Source organism: Plasmopara halstedii, assembly GCF_900000015.1.
Source record: "Plasmopara halstedii genome assembly, contig: Scaffold_262, whole genome shotgun sequence".
Classification (NCBI taxonomy): domain Eukaryota; phylum Oomycota; class Peronosporomycetes; order Peronosporales; family Peronosporaceae; genus Plasmopara; species Plasmopara halstedii.
In genome coordinates, this window is record NW_020187183.1 from 19,788 (window position 1) to 34,174 (window position 14,387).

A 14,387-nucleotide genomic window follows, 5' to 3' on the forward strand; every position below is an offset into this window, starting at 1 on the left:
GTGATGATCTGGTACTAGGTACGATATCAATGCCTCCTGTAGTACTAACCGGATCATTTCGGTGATCTTACCATTTACTTGCACATTTCCAAATGGAAAAGTCCCAGCTCTATGAGTTCTGATACCGGAAGTAGTGAAAGAAGCTTAAAACCCCTACAACCACTTTGGTCACTCCATTCACGAGTGAATAATCTTTCTCGTCACTTAACCGTAAAGATTCGCTGCTACACGCGCCGTACTCGTCACACGGTAGTGCTGACTCAGCTGTACCGCTACATTGCGACGAGGATGAAACCTAAAACGGCACTTCCACCGACTCTGACACGGAAGATTGCGACCCTCGTTCGCTCCCACTCTCAACGGCCTGGTAGAGGATAACAACAACTTATATTTGTTTTTGATTTTCTGACGTGCGTCTAGCAGCCAATGTATACCACCGACTTATTCATGTCGGAGTTCCATCATCCTTATAACTATCTATATTTTGTTACTTATTAATATTTACAGTTACACCAAGTGCAATGTGAATTTCGAATAGATGTAGCGTATTGTCTTTAATGCAATTTACCAAACGTGAACACACGATTGCAGGGCTCGCCCCGATACAGGAAGAGTTAACGCGGGATATCTCGGCGCAAGCCGCACCTACCATGAAGATGGTATCATTACCTCATATCCAGGCAATTAGAGCTCTTAACATCCGGACAGAGTTCGTTCGTTCTCTCCTCCTTTGGCAAATACACAACAATTTTGATCGCACACGGTACGCTTGGTTAGGTAGTGCGAAAGACTCGCAATAGGTGCCATTTAAAAGCTTCCTATCCTCAACAAATTTAGTGCACATAAGTGCCCATTTTCGCGTGCGGCCTCCTAACTTGGCGACTGCTATCGTGTGACTCATGAGGAAAACCACCAGCTGAGTATCCTCCATGACCGCCCAATAAATCATGGCTTATAATGGGTGATAAGCTTACTTGCTCCTCAGATACCACTTCATACCATTCATTGTTTTGCAAATTCTTCTTTGAGATAAAAACTCTAATACTTGCAAATGTAGGTGGTGAAGATCGACTAACATTCCTGGACTGCACCGGTCACTATATTCACGGGTAAACGATTTTAATACCAAAAAGCCGTGGCAGTATTTACCCCGAGCGACGGGCACATTTCGTGGCAGTGCTGACACAGAGTACCATAACATCGCGACAAGGACAATTTTTCGAGGCTTGACTCTTCTACTTGCAATTTGCAGTCGCCAATCTCAACAGGCCCTGACGCAGTAGATGTCAGCTTGCGACTGAAACCAAATGTGTCGATGGAGACGTCCTATGTGAATCAGTACGTAATATCGTTTTTTCCTGTCTTAGCAGATGTACACCCTGGAGACGTCGACATACGATCACTGTTCCTACCCCATGTTGAAATCGTGGCTCACTGTGGCTTCTGTTAACCTAGATCTGCTCAAGGCACTCAACAACATCGTTTCTCATCAATTAAACATCCATTCTCTGCCCAGATCTATAGTAGATTCATCTCACGTCAAAAGCACTCTTCAACTTAAGCCGGGGTGGTTCATGACTTGCTAAAGCTCCACAAGGAAAAATCTGCGTGGCATCTGACATTCTTGTCGTCAAGATAATCCTTGGCTCATGGTATTTGAGCTATGCCATACCTCACACGTGATGTTTTCGAATCTAGGTATAAGACGATAGCTATGTAAATTTTGCGGTAGACTCAATAGAACCTTTAGCAATTTAACTTACTGGGCGCTTGAATCGATTCGGACATCCACGGCTTCGTGGGCACCGATCATTCATGAAGACCCTGAGCTGTGAGCTATCTTCAGTTTAATCACCCATTGTGGACTGGTTACTGTAGCTCTTGACCTCCAAGACGTACAGTAGCTTTGTACGACGACCCTGTTTGGAAGTCCGACCCTTCAAAATTTTCACTCAAGGGCACACGCAAGGCGCAAATGCTTGATACACTCGCTGATGTGATATCGGCACTGCTTTGCAGCTAATAATTCGTTCTCCATATCTTCAATATAGTTGAGGTGCATTGCTTAGGGCGCCCTCATAGAGCTTTTCTTTTCCGTTCTCCAGCCTGCTGTTGCAGCACGTAAGTTGTACTACGCATTCAGTGCGATACTCATCGCATCTAGAAGCAGGATTGATGGACGCAGTAGATCACGGTACGAGCGGCATCTGTACGGAGACCTTCTATGGACCTAGGAGATGGTCTACCGCCGTCGCGGCTACGAGAGTCTGCAGCTCTCAGGCGTACTTCGTGCATTTTTCCCTAGATAAAAATTCAAGATGCTCACGGTTCGCCTGATTGAGCGGTGCAAACATCCGTGACATCGGTCACTCAATCCTTACATGGCGGGCATAATTTTTCAATTAAGATAATGCCCATTCTCGCACGCGACACTATGGCTCTATTACCACTAACGTGGTGCTCTGTCGCTCTGTTTGAAGAGTAATTGATCGCGTAGCGATTTCGGCTTCTCTCACCCAGAGAGAGGTTGCCTCATTCCCTTTTGTCTAGCTTTCCCAGGAAGAGATAAATGAACAACTTGTGTTCCAACTTCACAGGATGCGCTCATTTAAGATTGGGTCGTCGAGTTGACGGCAGGTGCTAACAGGTCAACAGGTTTGCCATCACAGGGATGCGACAAACCAGCGATACCGCTCTAAGTTGCGCACAGAGGGTAAGTTCGTACGCATGCAGAGTGAAAGCAAGAGCCTCTCACGTAAGTAGATAGATAGTTTGCTGTTCTAGTTACTCTATAAGTGTGACATATATTTTCGAATTTTATTTTATACAAAATAATATCCATATTTTACTAACCATTAGTAAACCTATATATTGGTGGCGAATTCCCACAATTTTTTTAAAATTATTTTAGGTTTATGGGTCGTTTGAGCTCGTAATGAAGGGTCAGAGATGCTAAGTGTTTATTCGCGATTACCAATGACATCATTCATCGCCGATAGTTCTGCACCATTCCCTGATACTCTACTTTATCAGAACAGCCTACGCCAGCAAATCAGCTATCTTGATATTCTTCTTCACCAGAGCAGCCATAATCAGAAGCTTGCAGCAGCTGCCCGCAGACGTAAGAAGCATCGGTTTTTATGAATATTAACTTTTGAAAATTTTCGTCCTTCAGTAAATTTCGCAGCTTCGAATGAAGGAACCCAGCAGCTGAGAAGTTTCTTTCAGACGCGGCACTTGACGTAACCAAACTAAAAACTTTGAGGGCAATATTCTGAAGTAAAGGGTATTGGATTGCAGCCATAAATTGATTTAGCAACGTGTTAAACCGAAAGTCGTTTTCCTCACGATTCTTATATGCATTGACCTCAAAATGGATGTATTCAGTTAATATTGCATCGCGAGCTTCGTCTACAACTAAATCAAAGAAAGGGTGTTAACAACATTCTTCTTTACCATGGTCATTGCATCTCCCAGATAGCTTGGATCCAGAATACAAGCTATTTCGATCCCGTTGCCGTATGAATACTTACTTCCGAAACAGGTATGGAATCTTTTTGGAATATGGTGATTACTTTGTCTTCCGGCTCTACTTTTCTCGAGATAACACAGGAATTTGCGTCGGTAAGAATATCGAAGGCTTTGTAAGCACTTGCTTTCATCTTGGCTGTACCGAAATTGAAATCTCGAGCTGTAACAATACTAAGGAGAATAGATTCACTTTTTGCAAGCCGAGAAGGCAGTCCTGCAGGCTTTTCCACCATGTGGCGGCAGGCTGAATCAATGCCGACACTTTCGGTTATATTGATCTTTTACAAGCTTCACCTTGATTTAATGGTGATATGATTAGAGAGATACGACCTCTTTGGCTTTAGAAGCGAATGTGAACAAATTATCAAATGGGTAACCATCGGGATAGGTGCGACAGCCAACCTTGCTTGGTTTTGATGGCTGCAGAAAATGACCTTCACAAGTAAATGCAGGCAATTCCTTATCAGATCATCCCAGGATATTTTGACTACAACAATTTCCATACCCATCTATTTGTGGCACTATCATCGGTTACTGCCCCACCAATTGAAAGACCAAGTGCTTTTGGATCGTAATGACACGGCTAAGATCGTAGTAATGAATTAAGCCATATGGTCCTACTCTTGCGTACAAATACTTTCCAGAAACAACGACGTATCACCGCCTATGAACATGTAATTCAACACTGGTTCATTCTTTGAGTTTAACCGCCCATCTGTAGTTAAATGATATAATGTTTTGCTGGATGCCTGTATTGCGAACTTGCGAGCTGACCATCTCAAAATAGTTCTGTTTTTTTTCTGATCAGGGAGAACCACATCTACCGACACAGTTGAAACGCTTTCGTAAATGTTCTTCTTTAACGCGCTGGAAAGACAATCCAGTAATATAATAGTGCAGGACAATTAGTCGGCTTGTTTCATTTTAGAGAGATCCAGTAACATGTAACTGTGTAAAGAAGAATGGCTTTTGTTTTTTCGAGTGATTTGCAAATGATCCACGTAGCTTTCTCCTCTTCAAGCGCGACGTGACAAACCATTCAGGAGGCTCATCAACCTCCACCAACTTTATGGACTTCAAAAAGCGGTTTACATTGACTCAAATGAGCTCTATAACGTTCCGATTTAAGTCGATTAGTGACTCAGGCTTTGCAGTGTTTACAGGTAGTTTCTATGGTTGCAAGGAGCGGGTAGTTAAACTTTAAACGTCACCGACTTTTCTTCCCTCCGTTCCTTCGTTGGGACTGCTGCAGCATCAACGCACCCCCCAGCACGATCAACGGTGACCCGTCAGGGTTAGATCGACGGAGACATCTGCTTGGTCGGGGTCTGTCACTGCTCATGCCGTCAAGCGGGTACTAGGCTACCAGCCGCTGTAATGATGACAAGTACACAAGTACGAGGAGAATATGGCAGATAACAGATTGTAAAGCCTGCGTTTGGCTCTACCCTAAATAAAAATGGAGTTTTGTCATAATCCCCAAAAAATCAAAACGAAATACCCAACCCAGCCGCCCCTGCTCTATATACAATGCGTGAACACATCATAATACGTGAAGTTCAACTAGCTAACGCGAAGTCGTATTGTCAACGCTTCGCACTCGGAAACACGTTGCAGCTGGGGTTGGCGGGTGCTTTGTGCAGCGTGAGTCTTGCCTTTATAATATATTCACGATGTGTTTTTCTTGGCAAAATATCGGTAAGGCCGTTACAAGGAAGGACGTAGAGATTTTTTCTCTGGCGAAGCCTAAGCTGTCGCCAAAATTGTACATCTAAACTTCAGTTCTCTTAAATTATTATCCGAATAATACATATTTTTAAGCGCCACATTAAAAGAGACATTTCTAAATAGATTGTTGTAATAACGGAGATGAAAGAGGTGTCGAATGCTATGGAATGCCGTTCCGGAAGTGAAATTGACGGGCCTTCCATTGCAAACGACACTTTGTCGTCTCACGAAGATGTACATGGTGCGAAGTTCAATTAATATAGATGACAGCAAAACTGATCGAAAATGTTAAGTTTATTGAAGCAGATCTAGATGGAGAGAGTCCGACTAAACCAATTGATCCTCTATTGCAGAAAGAGCTAGACGACGGAGTCGTGCCTCACAATCTATCGTTGCATGTGGAAATGCTGCGAGGAAAACTTTCACGGCGCAACCAAATACTGGAGGTTATTCGCCGTGCGTATTACCGGGATGTGATTGTTATCAAGGAAGAGCTGCGCCAAAAGGAATCGACAATCTCGTTGCATGGAAACTCAGTAAAGTTGCAGCAAGCGTTGTCAAGTCAAAATAGAGCAGCAATAGATGGCGGCCTTTCAAGCGTACCATCAGTTGATTTAAGAGACGTTCTGCCTCTGTTTGCACCTAGCGAAACAATGCTACAAGTACATCCTTGTGAGACATGTGGTGGTCACTTAGAGCTTGTTCATGGCGAAGTATGCAATCTGAACTGGTTCTTGTGCAAATATTTACCGTTTGACTTGTACAGACTAAGGAGCTTCAGGCAGCTCGACGAGAGAAGGTTCATGCAATGAAGAAGGAGCAAGAAATGCGAGCTACTGTGCAGCGGCAGCTGTCCGAGGCGAGGCAATTGGAGGAAGTCAACGAAGCATTACAGCAGCGTATGAAGGCCTTGACGAAGGAGAATGCGTTCACGCTGGAGCAGTTGCAAGTCGCACGAAGAAAAGAACGCGAACAAAAAATTATTACTACTGACCTACGCTCCAAACTTCAGCTTATTCAAGGTATGCAAGAAAAAATTGATCGCCTCACTGACGAAAACAATAATATGAAGCGACAGCTTTCTCAATCGAATGAAGATCGCGAAATTCTTTCTGCTTTCAGCGACCGTCTTAACGAACAACTTGCTCAAGTGACCGAAGCTCTGCAATGCTTTGAAGTCGAAAAAGCCCGAGTCGAGTCCGAGCTCAGCACAACTTGTACGTTTAGTAAGTTCATTTATTGCAAATTCACTCTGACAATCGATATGGCTTTAGATATCCGTTTACAAGAAGAAATTATAACATCAGAACAAAGGGCCGTGGACCTCGCAGTGCGCGATGGACAACTTAGAGAAAAAACAACTCTTTGCGCAGAGCAACAACAAACTTTAGTCTTTTCAAAAGAAGAGCTCGTTTCGTCATTGCAGCGATTTGATCAAACCAAGCGGCATTTGGAAGACCAGCTTATTGAAGAGGAACGTATAAGGGAAGAGACGCAAGAACAAAATCTGGAACTCCGCCGTCAAAATAAAAAATTGTTGAGGGATCTAGAAACGATTCAAGGACGTTTGGCGGGTTTGGAAAAATCGCCTGTCAGTATTGATGCAAATATTCATTCTGAGAGTGACTGTAATGCGGCAAGTCAGACAGCGTCGATGCGAGAAATCTTGCTTAAAAAGCTGGAGGGCTTGGAGTACCGACTAGAGTGCGCCTTGATGCGTGAGAACGACCTTGCAGGCCATCTAGCGTATAGGAATAACGGTGAATGTAAGCCACTGAGTCAAAAGCACGCGCTGAGCACAAGTAGAATTAAAACTGTCATCACACGTCAATTGCGCCCCGAACGTGACATCTTGCAGCCTGCGGAGGCTTCTGCAGTGAGAACAATTTTGCAAAAACCAACTCTCCGGGACATCAACACATCTAACAAGCAAAATACAGTAATTGCTACCGCTGAACCCGTGTTAAAGGAAGAAGATGAATCGCAAGAGTCGCTCAATATTAACGAGAAAGACTTTGAGACCTATCACAAAGAAATTGCGCGTATGCTAATGGAGATCAACGAAGGAAAGGTTTTATCCGCTAAACAACAAAAAATGATATCGGTACGTAGCTATCATGTCATCCATGACTTCATATCTCTGGTATCGTTGCTTGAAGGATCACACGTATTTCGTGATGCATTCATACAGGAACTAGAACGAAAAAATCGTGTTCTATCTGATCGTCTTGAAAATTCTCAGTTATCTATTGAGGCTCTCACTAGCAGGTACCGCTGTGATAACATTGTGTGATTTACGTGTCATATTAGCCAACTTGATTCGTGCGACAATTCTGTAGCGTGAACACAATGAAGTTGCGGCAGAATCAGGATAGTGCTGGTGTTACCGAGATGAAGGAGGTAATGGCGCGCCAAGTTGAGGAAGGGAAGAGAGATCAGCTGTACGAAGCTGAAAAAAGCTCGATATTGGTGACTTTCATGCGCAGAGTTTCAGAGTCTGTACATGGAATTAGTGACAATAAGGCGCTCCTTTTTGAGCTGGATCTTGATGCTGTACCACCTGATAACCCGCAAGAAGTTAAACTTGATATTTCCGGCGGTATACAAACGATGGAGCTGCAACGCAAAAAGCGAGAAGTACATCGAAAGATGCTTTTGGAGAAAACAATGCGAAAGTTCTCTATCTTGTGTCACAATAGAGCTGAGTTGATCGAAGTCGAGCTGCAAAAATTGAAGGCAAATTTAGAGCGTATGCATGAAAATCTTGACCAAGCCGAAAATAGGATTGATTCAGACCAACTCCATATTCGGATACTTGAGGCAGAAACGTCAAAGCTTCGAATAGTAGTCGAGAATACGAAGAGTGATTCTGGAAAACTGGAGCGATCTCTGGTATTACAGCCATTAAAGTGTGCACCAATAATTATTGACGCTCATGTTTTTTGTGCAGAAGCACATGGTGGACGAGCTAAACGAGTACACAAAAACTTTTCAAAAGCAGGCAGATGAATTGACTATGGTCAAAGGAAATCACGAAAAGCTAGTAGAAAATCAGGTGAAACTTATGAATCAGCTATTAGAAAAGAATGAGGCCTGGAATATTGAGATTGCGACAAACAAACAGGTTTGATGTAAATTGGTCAATCAACTTGCTCTAAACTCACTTTTACACTCTGACAGCTTAAAAAGATAATTGACATGCTAGAGGCTGCTATCAGTGACGGTGACCAAGAGCGCCGGGCTTTGCAACAAAAGGTAAACTAAGCATTCGTGGCGAATTCTCTACAATATTTGATAAAATTTGTTACAGCTTAACCAGATCGAGGAGTTGGCTGAGTTTCGTCGCCGGACAAATCGGAGTGTCGAAGTATCTGTCATTTCCGAAACGATCAATTCCGGAATTCAGACGGATCGGTGGAAGCCTCAAGGATTAATTTTGCGACAACGTAACGGCTCTGATCGCGTTCCACAGCGGTATCTTGGTAAGGCCTCCGTCATGATCGCGTATCCCGAATTAAATCAACCATTTTCTTCAGAAATGGATAGTGTCCTTAATTTAACAAACCGGGAGTTCGGGGCACTTTCCAGCCAAGATCGAATCACAACAGAATCTGATCCTGGTGGATCTGTGCGTGGTCTTTTCGAATTAAATGTTTACCCATCAGACAAAGTGGGCGGTCGGCAGATTAAGACGAGTTACTCAAGCTCACGTCCAAAGGCTCTCTCTCGACTCTATTTGTCGTCAGATGGTGTCTCAGAAAAGTACATCGCACCAGCACAAGGCCCGCAGCAGCGGGTATCTTTCGATGGAAGACCGTCTACAGTACTGTGATAAGTTAAAGACACAAACAGCGTAAATTAAGAAGGCGATAAAACAATGATCACATTTTAATGTTTTGAAAATGTTTTCTCAATAAAATGCACGCCTTCGACTCCAAGATGCGCAAGTGCTGGGCCATAAATGTCTGGAGTCGTGGGGATAAGCACACCGCGGCCCCGAACTGCGTCTTGAAGGATCAATTGCACGCCGATGGCAGCACTCAAACCGACAGTTTTGGCCATAATTGTGTCACCCTTCTCTGAGCCGTAACCTATGAACGTTGACGTGCGTAGCTCCTTTCTGCCATCATTGTACTCAATGTCAAACTCATGGTGCATGATGGCCATATCGCGTTCGCCAGGCTGATAGGCCAACTTGTCTTGGAGCAATGCGCAAAACGCATCAAGAATAGAAGGTGATTTGACGACTGGTGTCGAGTGTTCAAAAGCACCAAGCCACTGAAGAAAGTTGCGAGCGTCCTCGTGAAGATCGTGATGGCCACCAAGCTGCCTGAGAAGCTCTGGCCAAGTAGCTGGAATGGACGTTGACGGATCCATATTAAAAAGGCCAAGTTTGCGTAGCTGATACAGAATTTGACAGCAGCCACCGTAGCGCAGGGTGCCGCGGTAGAGTGTGTGGGCTTCTGGAATGCCGTATATATCGCCGTAAGGGAGGGAATCACGATTTGGGATCTGTTCGATGTTGAAGGCCGGCAAGAAATTAACACGTTCACTACAGTTCAGCAAGTCTTCACCTGCTACATAAATAATCTCACCGTTTTTGCGATACTTAGCCGCGTTAAGTGCCGCAGTAAGAACACCGCGCGGACTCCAGCTAAATTTGTATCCAATGGCGTTATCTGCAGCCTCAGGGGCTGGAAGTCCACCACAGACGGACGAAAACGACATAATTCTCCCAAATTGAGCTTTGACTTCGTCAATAACCTTCATTGCGCTCATGTGATCCATTCCAGGGTCAAGACCAAATTCGCAAAGAATAGGAATGTTTGCCTTCTTTGCACTACCATCCAGCTGTTTCATTTCAGGTGACACATAGCTCGCTGTCACCAGAGGTGTCGCATGATAAATGCAGTGCTTGGCGATTGTTGTGTGCAACGTCGCCGGTAACAACGACACAACGCAATCAGCGTCTGCACAAAGCTTGTCGACACTTACATTGTCTTCAGCCACGTTTACGACCTGCGATTTGATGTTGTGCCGAGAGATATTGCGTTCTATCCTCTTCAATTCGCTATCGATTCCCGAAACTATGTAGACCTCATTTTCTTGCTCACGCGATAAATACTCCACGAGTGGAGACGCCACCAATCCAGCGCCAAAGCACACAATTCTTCGCTTTCTCGAAGTAGAGACAGATACATTACCTGTTTTGGCTGTGTTTCTTTCCGTAGAACCACGCGATTTCGAAAAATCCGTCCCACAAAAATCGGGTAGCTCTGTTACAGTAGCATTTGCACCCGATGTCAGCTCTGCAAGAGACTGGATTTTTGTAATAATCGCATCCAACTCTTCGCGACCGCACATACTAATCTGCACGATTGCAATCGATACAGTGCTAACACCTCCATCACCAACGCCCAAATTCGGACGGACTTTACATTCGACAAGGTGAAAACCTCCACCATGGTCTTCAATGAGATTAAGTACCTGATTGATCAATCCAGAATCAAAAAGATGTCCTTCAAGTAGAAGGCATGTACTTCCAGCAACCTCTTGTTGCGCATTTAAGAATTGATATTGCTTCCTGCGGTCTCTCTCGGCCCGCATCCGATGAATATACTCGTACTTAGGTGCAAGTTTACCTTCGCTAGCAATGCAAGCACGACGAAGTTCAGCAGGAAGCTCAATCCGCTCGTAAATGGGAACATTGGACAAAGAAGGAGACGATAGAGAGATGATGTAGTCAATTAGGCGGTCACCAAATTGTTGACTCGATTCGCGCGCCAGCTCGCTCGGCAAGATATCAACACCCATCATAATGATCCCGTCTCCCTCAAGGCCTCGGATATCTCCATCGTCGCGCATCTTTTCTTCCGTGACATCAAATAGTGCAAAAGGACGCTCAATTCTTGTGATCCTTTCTAAAAACTCAACACTACCACCGATGTCGCACGAAATATCCGCGATGCCTAGCAGTTGGTGGTTTCCAGTTTTGCGAAGTTCACGGAGTTGCTCTCGTGTGATTAATCTGGGAAAGCGATCATCCCAATACATGCAGTTTACGAGCATCGAAGTGTACGGTAACACCTTTTGGTGAAAAACGGGTTCGTACTGATGAGGGTTCTGATAATAGTGCGCTCGTATCGTCTCTCCTATATCCGCCCGTGGCTTTGCAAAGTAAGAAGGATCATCAATCACTGTGCCGTAAAGAATGTGGTTATTCTTTGGTAGCTTTGGCAGCTCGGACGGATGCACCATTTTATGTGGCATGAGCTTAAAAATCTCTTGTGCTCCTCTCGACACATTGCCGTTCCCCGTGAAAGCGATCGTCATCGGTACCAAATGTTTTGGCAAGCCGTCATTTTTAATCTGACTCCCTGCAGCTTTAACTGCATCTTTTGCGTGCTCCAAGTCGGCATACATGTAAGCGGAGGCGACGTTCACAAAGGGTGAAGATATACCCATGTTGATAAGACGCTCTCCAAGGCCCCGAAACCCTGTAATCATTCCTGCTCGACCTGCGTTTCCACCAAACGAAATCAGACGCTTGCCGCTCTCTTCTGTGATACATTCATAATCTATGAGTGTAATGTGGCGTTGCAACACGGTATCTAGCATGGCCATGTTCTCAGGCTGCGCTTTGATGGTATGGCTAAAGAAAAGATACGTCTTATCGGCCAGTAAAGCTGGTTGAGGCACCTGCTTGACGCCCACAATGACGTTGGCTTGCGTCAGATCTTCAGATATTGTTGCACCAGCATGAGCATACTGGTCGTCAGAAAAGACGCGAGCAGTGGACGGCTGTACCAAAACCTGTACACCGCGCGTCACCAATTCCATGACGTGCGCGGGCGTAAGAGGCGCACGCCGCTCCCATTTATTGTAAGCCTCGCGGACAATGCCAATACACTTGTTCTTCATACGTGAAAGAAACAAAGTAGAGCCGACTGCACAAATGCGGAAGTGCCGCTGGTTGAAGTTAGCACTATGGAGTTAGGACTAGGTTAACTTGAGAGTATCTGTTTTACAGAATAATATAATTAGAACGACCTTCAGCAATGTTCCGATTTCACAATTTTGACTCAAACTGGTGATGACGCTTTATGTACACGTCGCCACCATTACCTTAGCATCAAAGGTTATCGAGACAATCTTCTTCATGCAGTACAGGTGGCCAATATTTTCGACTTTTCAGGCCATAATTCCAACATTTTCAATTAGTATGCAACTACCCGTTGCAATAAAACAATTTATTATATCAAAATTAATACAATCGGGAAACAATAAACTGCACATTTCTCAAGACTTCGTCCAGGGCTTGCATTAGCTTGGTCAATCTACATAGTGACTGTGGTACTTGCTAATGTAAGTTTTGCTCTATACCGTTTACGGAAATCGCGACCGTCAAGCACGTCCATTGAGGACAAAAATCTCTGAAGTGTCCATCTCACCATAAGTCATTGGTCAAAATTAACCGTCTTTATGAATGCGCTCACGCTCGTGCTATGTGTGCTTTCAATGATAAAATGATGCCCACTTGTACCGGGGTAAACATGGTTAATGTAAGCTTAATCTTTGCCTCCGACAACAGCATTTATCGAGCTGGGAATGTTTTACTTCTGAGATATCTGTAGGAAATTGCAAGGCCGTGAGTGCGTCAGAAAATCAACTTGGTTCTCAATGCCAAATATCGAGCCACGCGGCAATGACCATTACCAACGAAAAGTTAATGCGAGACATGCAGTGAGTTTGACTAGAGGAAGTATACCGTCCGACTCGAAATTACTAATTTCTCGTTTAGAAAGGATAACGACATACGGCGGATCGTGCAGGCTAAATATGAGCTGAAGCCATCATAATTCTATCGCAAAAAAATCGGTTACTAGAAGAATTTGCTGCAGAACTACACCTCATTCCATGCATATTACCTAGTATTATCATATGTTTATTAAGAACAGCGAGGTTTGTTTCACTGCAATGACAGCATACTCTAGAAACGGCGATCAAGTTCCGGAGACTGTCCAATGCACCTGCGACGTTCAATCCCCTGGTGACGCAGTTGTTCAAGCCAAATTGCGGCTGCGCACAAATATATTTATGTTATGTAATCGTCAGAGTTGCACAGAGCGCAGGAACGCAGATATAGAGAGCCTTATCAAAACCTTGCGAGCAGTACTCGATAAAATCAGCATTCGCCAATATAGGCAAGTATCTTTGACGCCGATGAAAACTTTTCTGGGTTGATTAACAGGGAATCATGGCCTGCGGGTCGATCAAGCAAGATAAAGGAAACTGTAAATCGGAGTGCCTATTCATCACAAGAAATTGTTAAAGTGACATGACCAGAAATTACTTGTACAAGTACGGTGTAAACTATACCTGCATGACACGTCTCCTAGGTAATATCGTTTGAGAAAAATTAGGCAGTGCTGGTTTGCGCCAGAGGAGAACGCCTTAAAGGCTAAAAGAGTACACCTCACGCGCGGACTAATTTTGGCTTTCTCTTCCAAATCCAGACCCGCTAATCCATGTCGGCTGTGACGCTGACGCTCCAGCCTTTGCAATAAGCTGCGTAATACTCTATGCAATGTTAACGGATGTAAGCGCGTGAGCGTTTAAGTCTCGCCCGCTCATATCGGCAAAAAAGAACTACTCAGTAAACGATATGGCGCCATTTGCAATGAAGTTACTGCATATCAAATGCAGTGTGCATCTGCTTCACTCAGCCGTTGGTGATCTATACATTGCGCATAGCGACGTCGTCACCACATCTCTCACATTGAAATACACGTGCTTGTTATTCTTCGCCAAAATTGGTCTTAAAGTGTGATGCAAGCTAGATAAACATATCGAGGTAGCTATTGCGCTTTCGAGCTAACTCTAAATTGTCGCATGGCTCGATGCTGACGTCGCCAACTGCTGAGGCGATACGTACCGCGTACGAGTCAGACGCAATATGGCTTGCTTCACTTAAATGTTTAAAAAGCAAGGTGCTACTGAACTCTGCTGTCGCTTTATTGACGCGCGTGAATGCACGCTCACACTGTAACATATGTACTATGTTATGTTCTATGTAATGTACGCAACATGTTATGTTTGATGTTACCGATTACAATGGTACAGGGCCG

At 44.3% G+C, this 14,387-nt stretch overlaps 4 protein-coding genes across 4 annotated transcripts; 2 read left to right on the forward strand and 2 right to left on the reverse strand.

The window, feature by feature from the left end:
* Positions 1 to 2,976: 2,976 nt before the first annotated feature.
* PHALS_04447 (uncharacterized protein) lies at positions 2,977 to 3,246 on the forward strand (the record flags this gene model as incomplete). The annotated part of the gene is made up of 2 exons (XM_024722256.1): positions 2,977 to 3,121; positions 3,176 to 3,246. The coding sequence occupies 2 exons, from the start codon at positions 2,977 to 2,979 to the stop codon at positions 3,244 to 3,246; spliced, it is 216 nt and encodes a 71-aa protein (XP_024573350.1).
* Positions 3,247 to 3,387: 141 nt separating this feature from the next.
* Positions 3,388 to 3,764, reverse strand: PHALS_04448 (uncharacterized protein; the record flags this gene model as incomplete). Its single annotated transcript, XM_024722257.1, has 2 exons — positions 3,388 to 3,411; positions 3,534 to 3,764. 2 exons carry the CDS (start codon positions 3,762 to 3,764, stop codon positions 3,388 to 3,390), a joined length of 255 nt encoding a protein of 84 aa, XP_024573351.1.
* Positions 3,765 to 5,400: 1,636 nt separating this feature from the next.
* Positions 5,401 to 9,091, forward strand: PHALS_04449 (uncharacterized protein; the record flags this gene model as incomplete). The annotated part of the gene is made up of 10 exons (XM_024722258.1): positions 5,401 to 5,500; positions 5,566 to 5,972; positions 6,026 to 6,476; positions 6,534 to 7,363; positions 7,451 to 7,527; positions 7,599 to 8,151; positions 8,210 to 8,383; positions 8,440 to 8,514; positions 8,570 to 8,741; positions 8,796 to 9,091. The coding sequence occupies 10 exons, from the start codon at positions 5,401 to 5,403 to the stop codon at positions 9,089 to 9,091; spliced, it is 3,135 nt and encodes a 1,044-aa protein (XP_024573352.1).
* Positions 9,092 to 9,147: 56 nt separating this feature from the next.
* PHALS_04450 (alpha-aminoadipic semialdehyde) lies at positions 9,148 to 12,180 on the reverse strand (the record flags this gene model as incomplete). Its single annotated transcript, XM_024722259.1, has 1 exon — positions 9,148 to 12,180. One exon carries the CDS (start codon positions 12,178 to 12,180, stop codon positions 9,148 to 9,150), a length of 3,033 nt encoding a protein of 1,010 aa, XP_024573353.1.
* Positions 12,181 to 14,387: the final 2,207 nt, after the last annotated feature.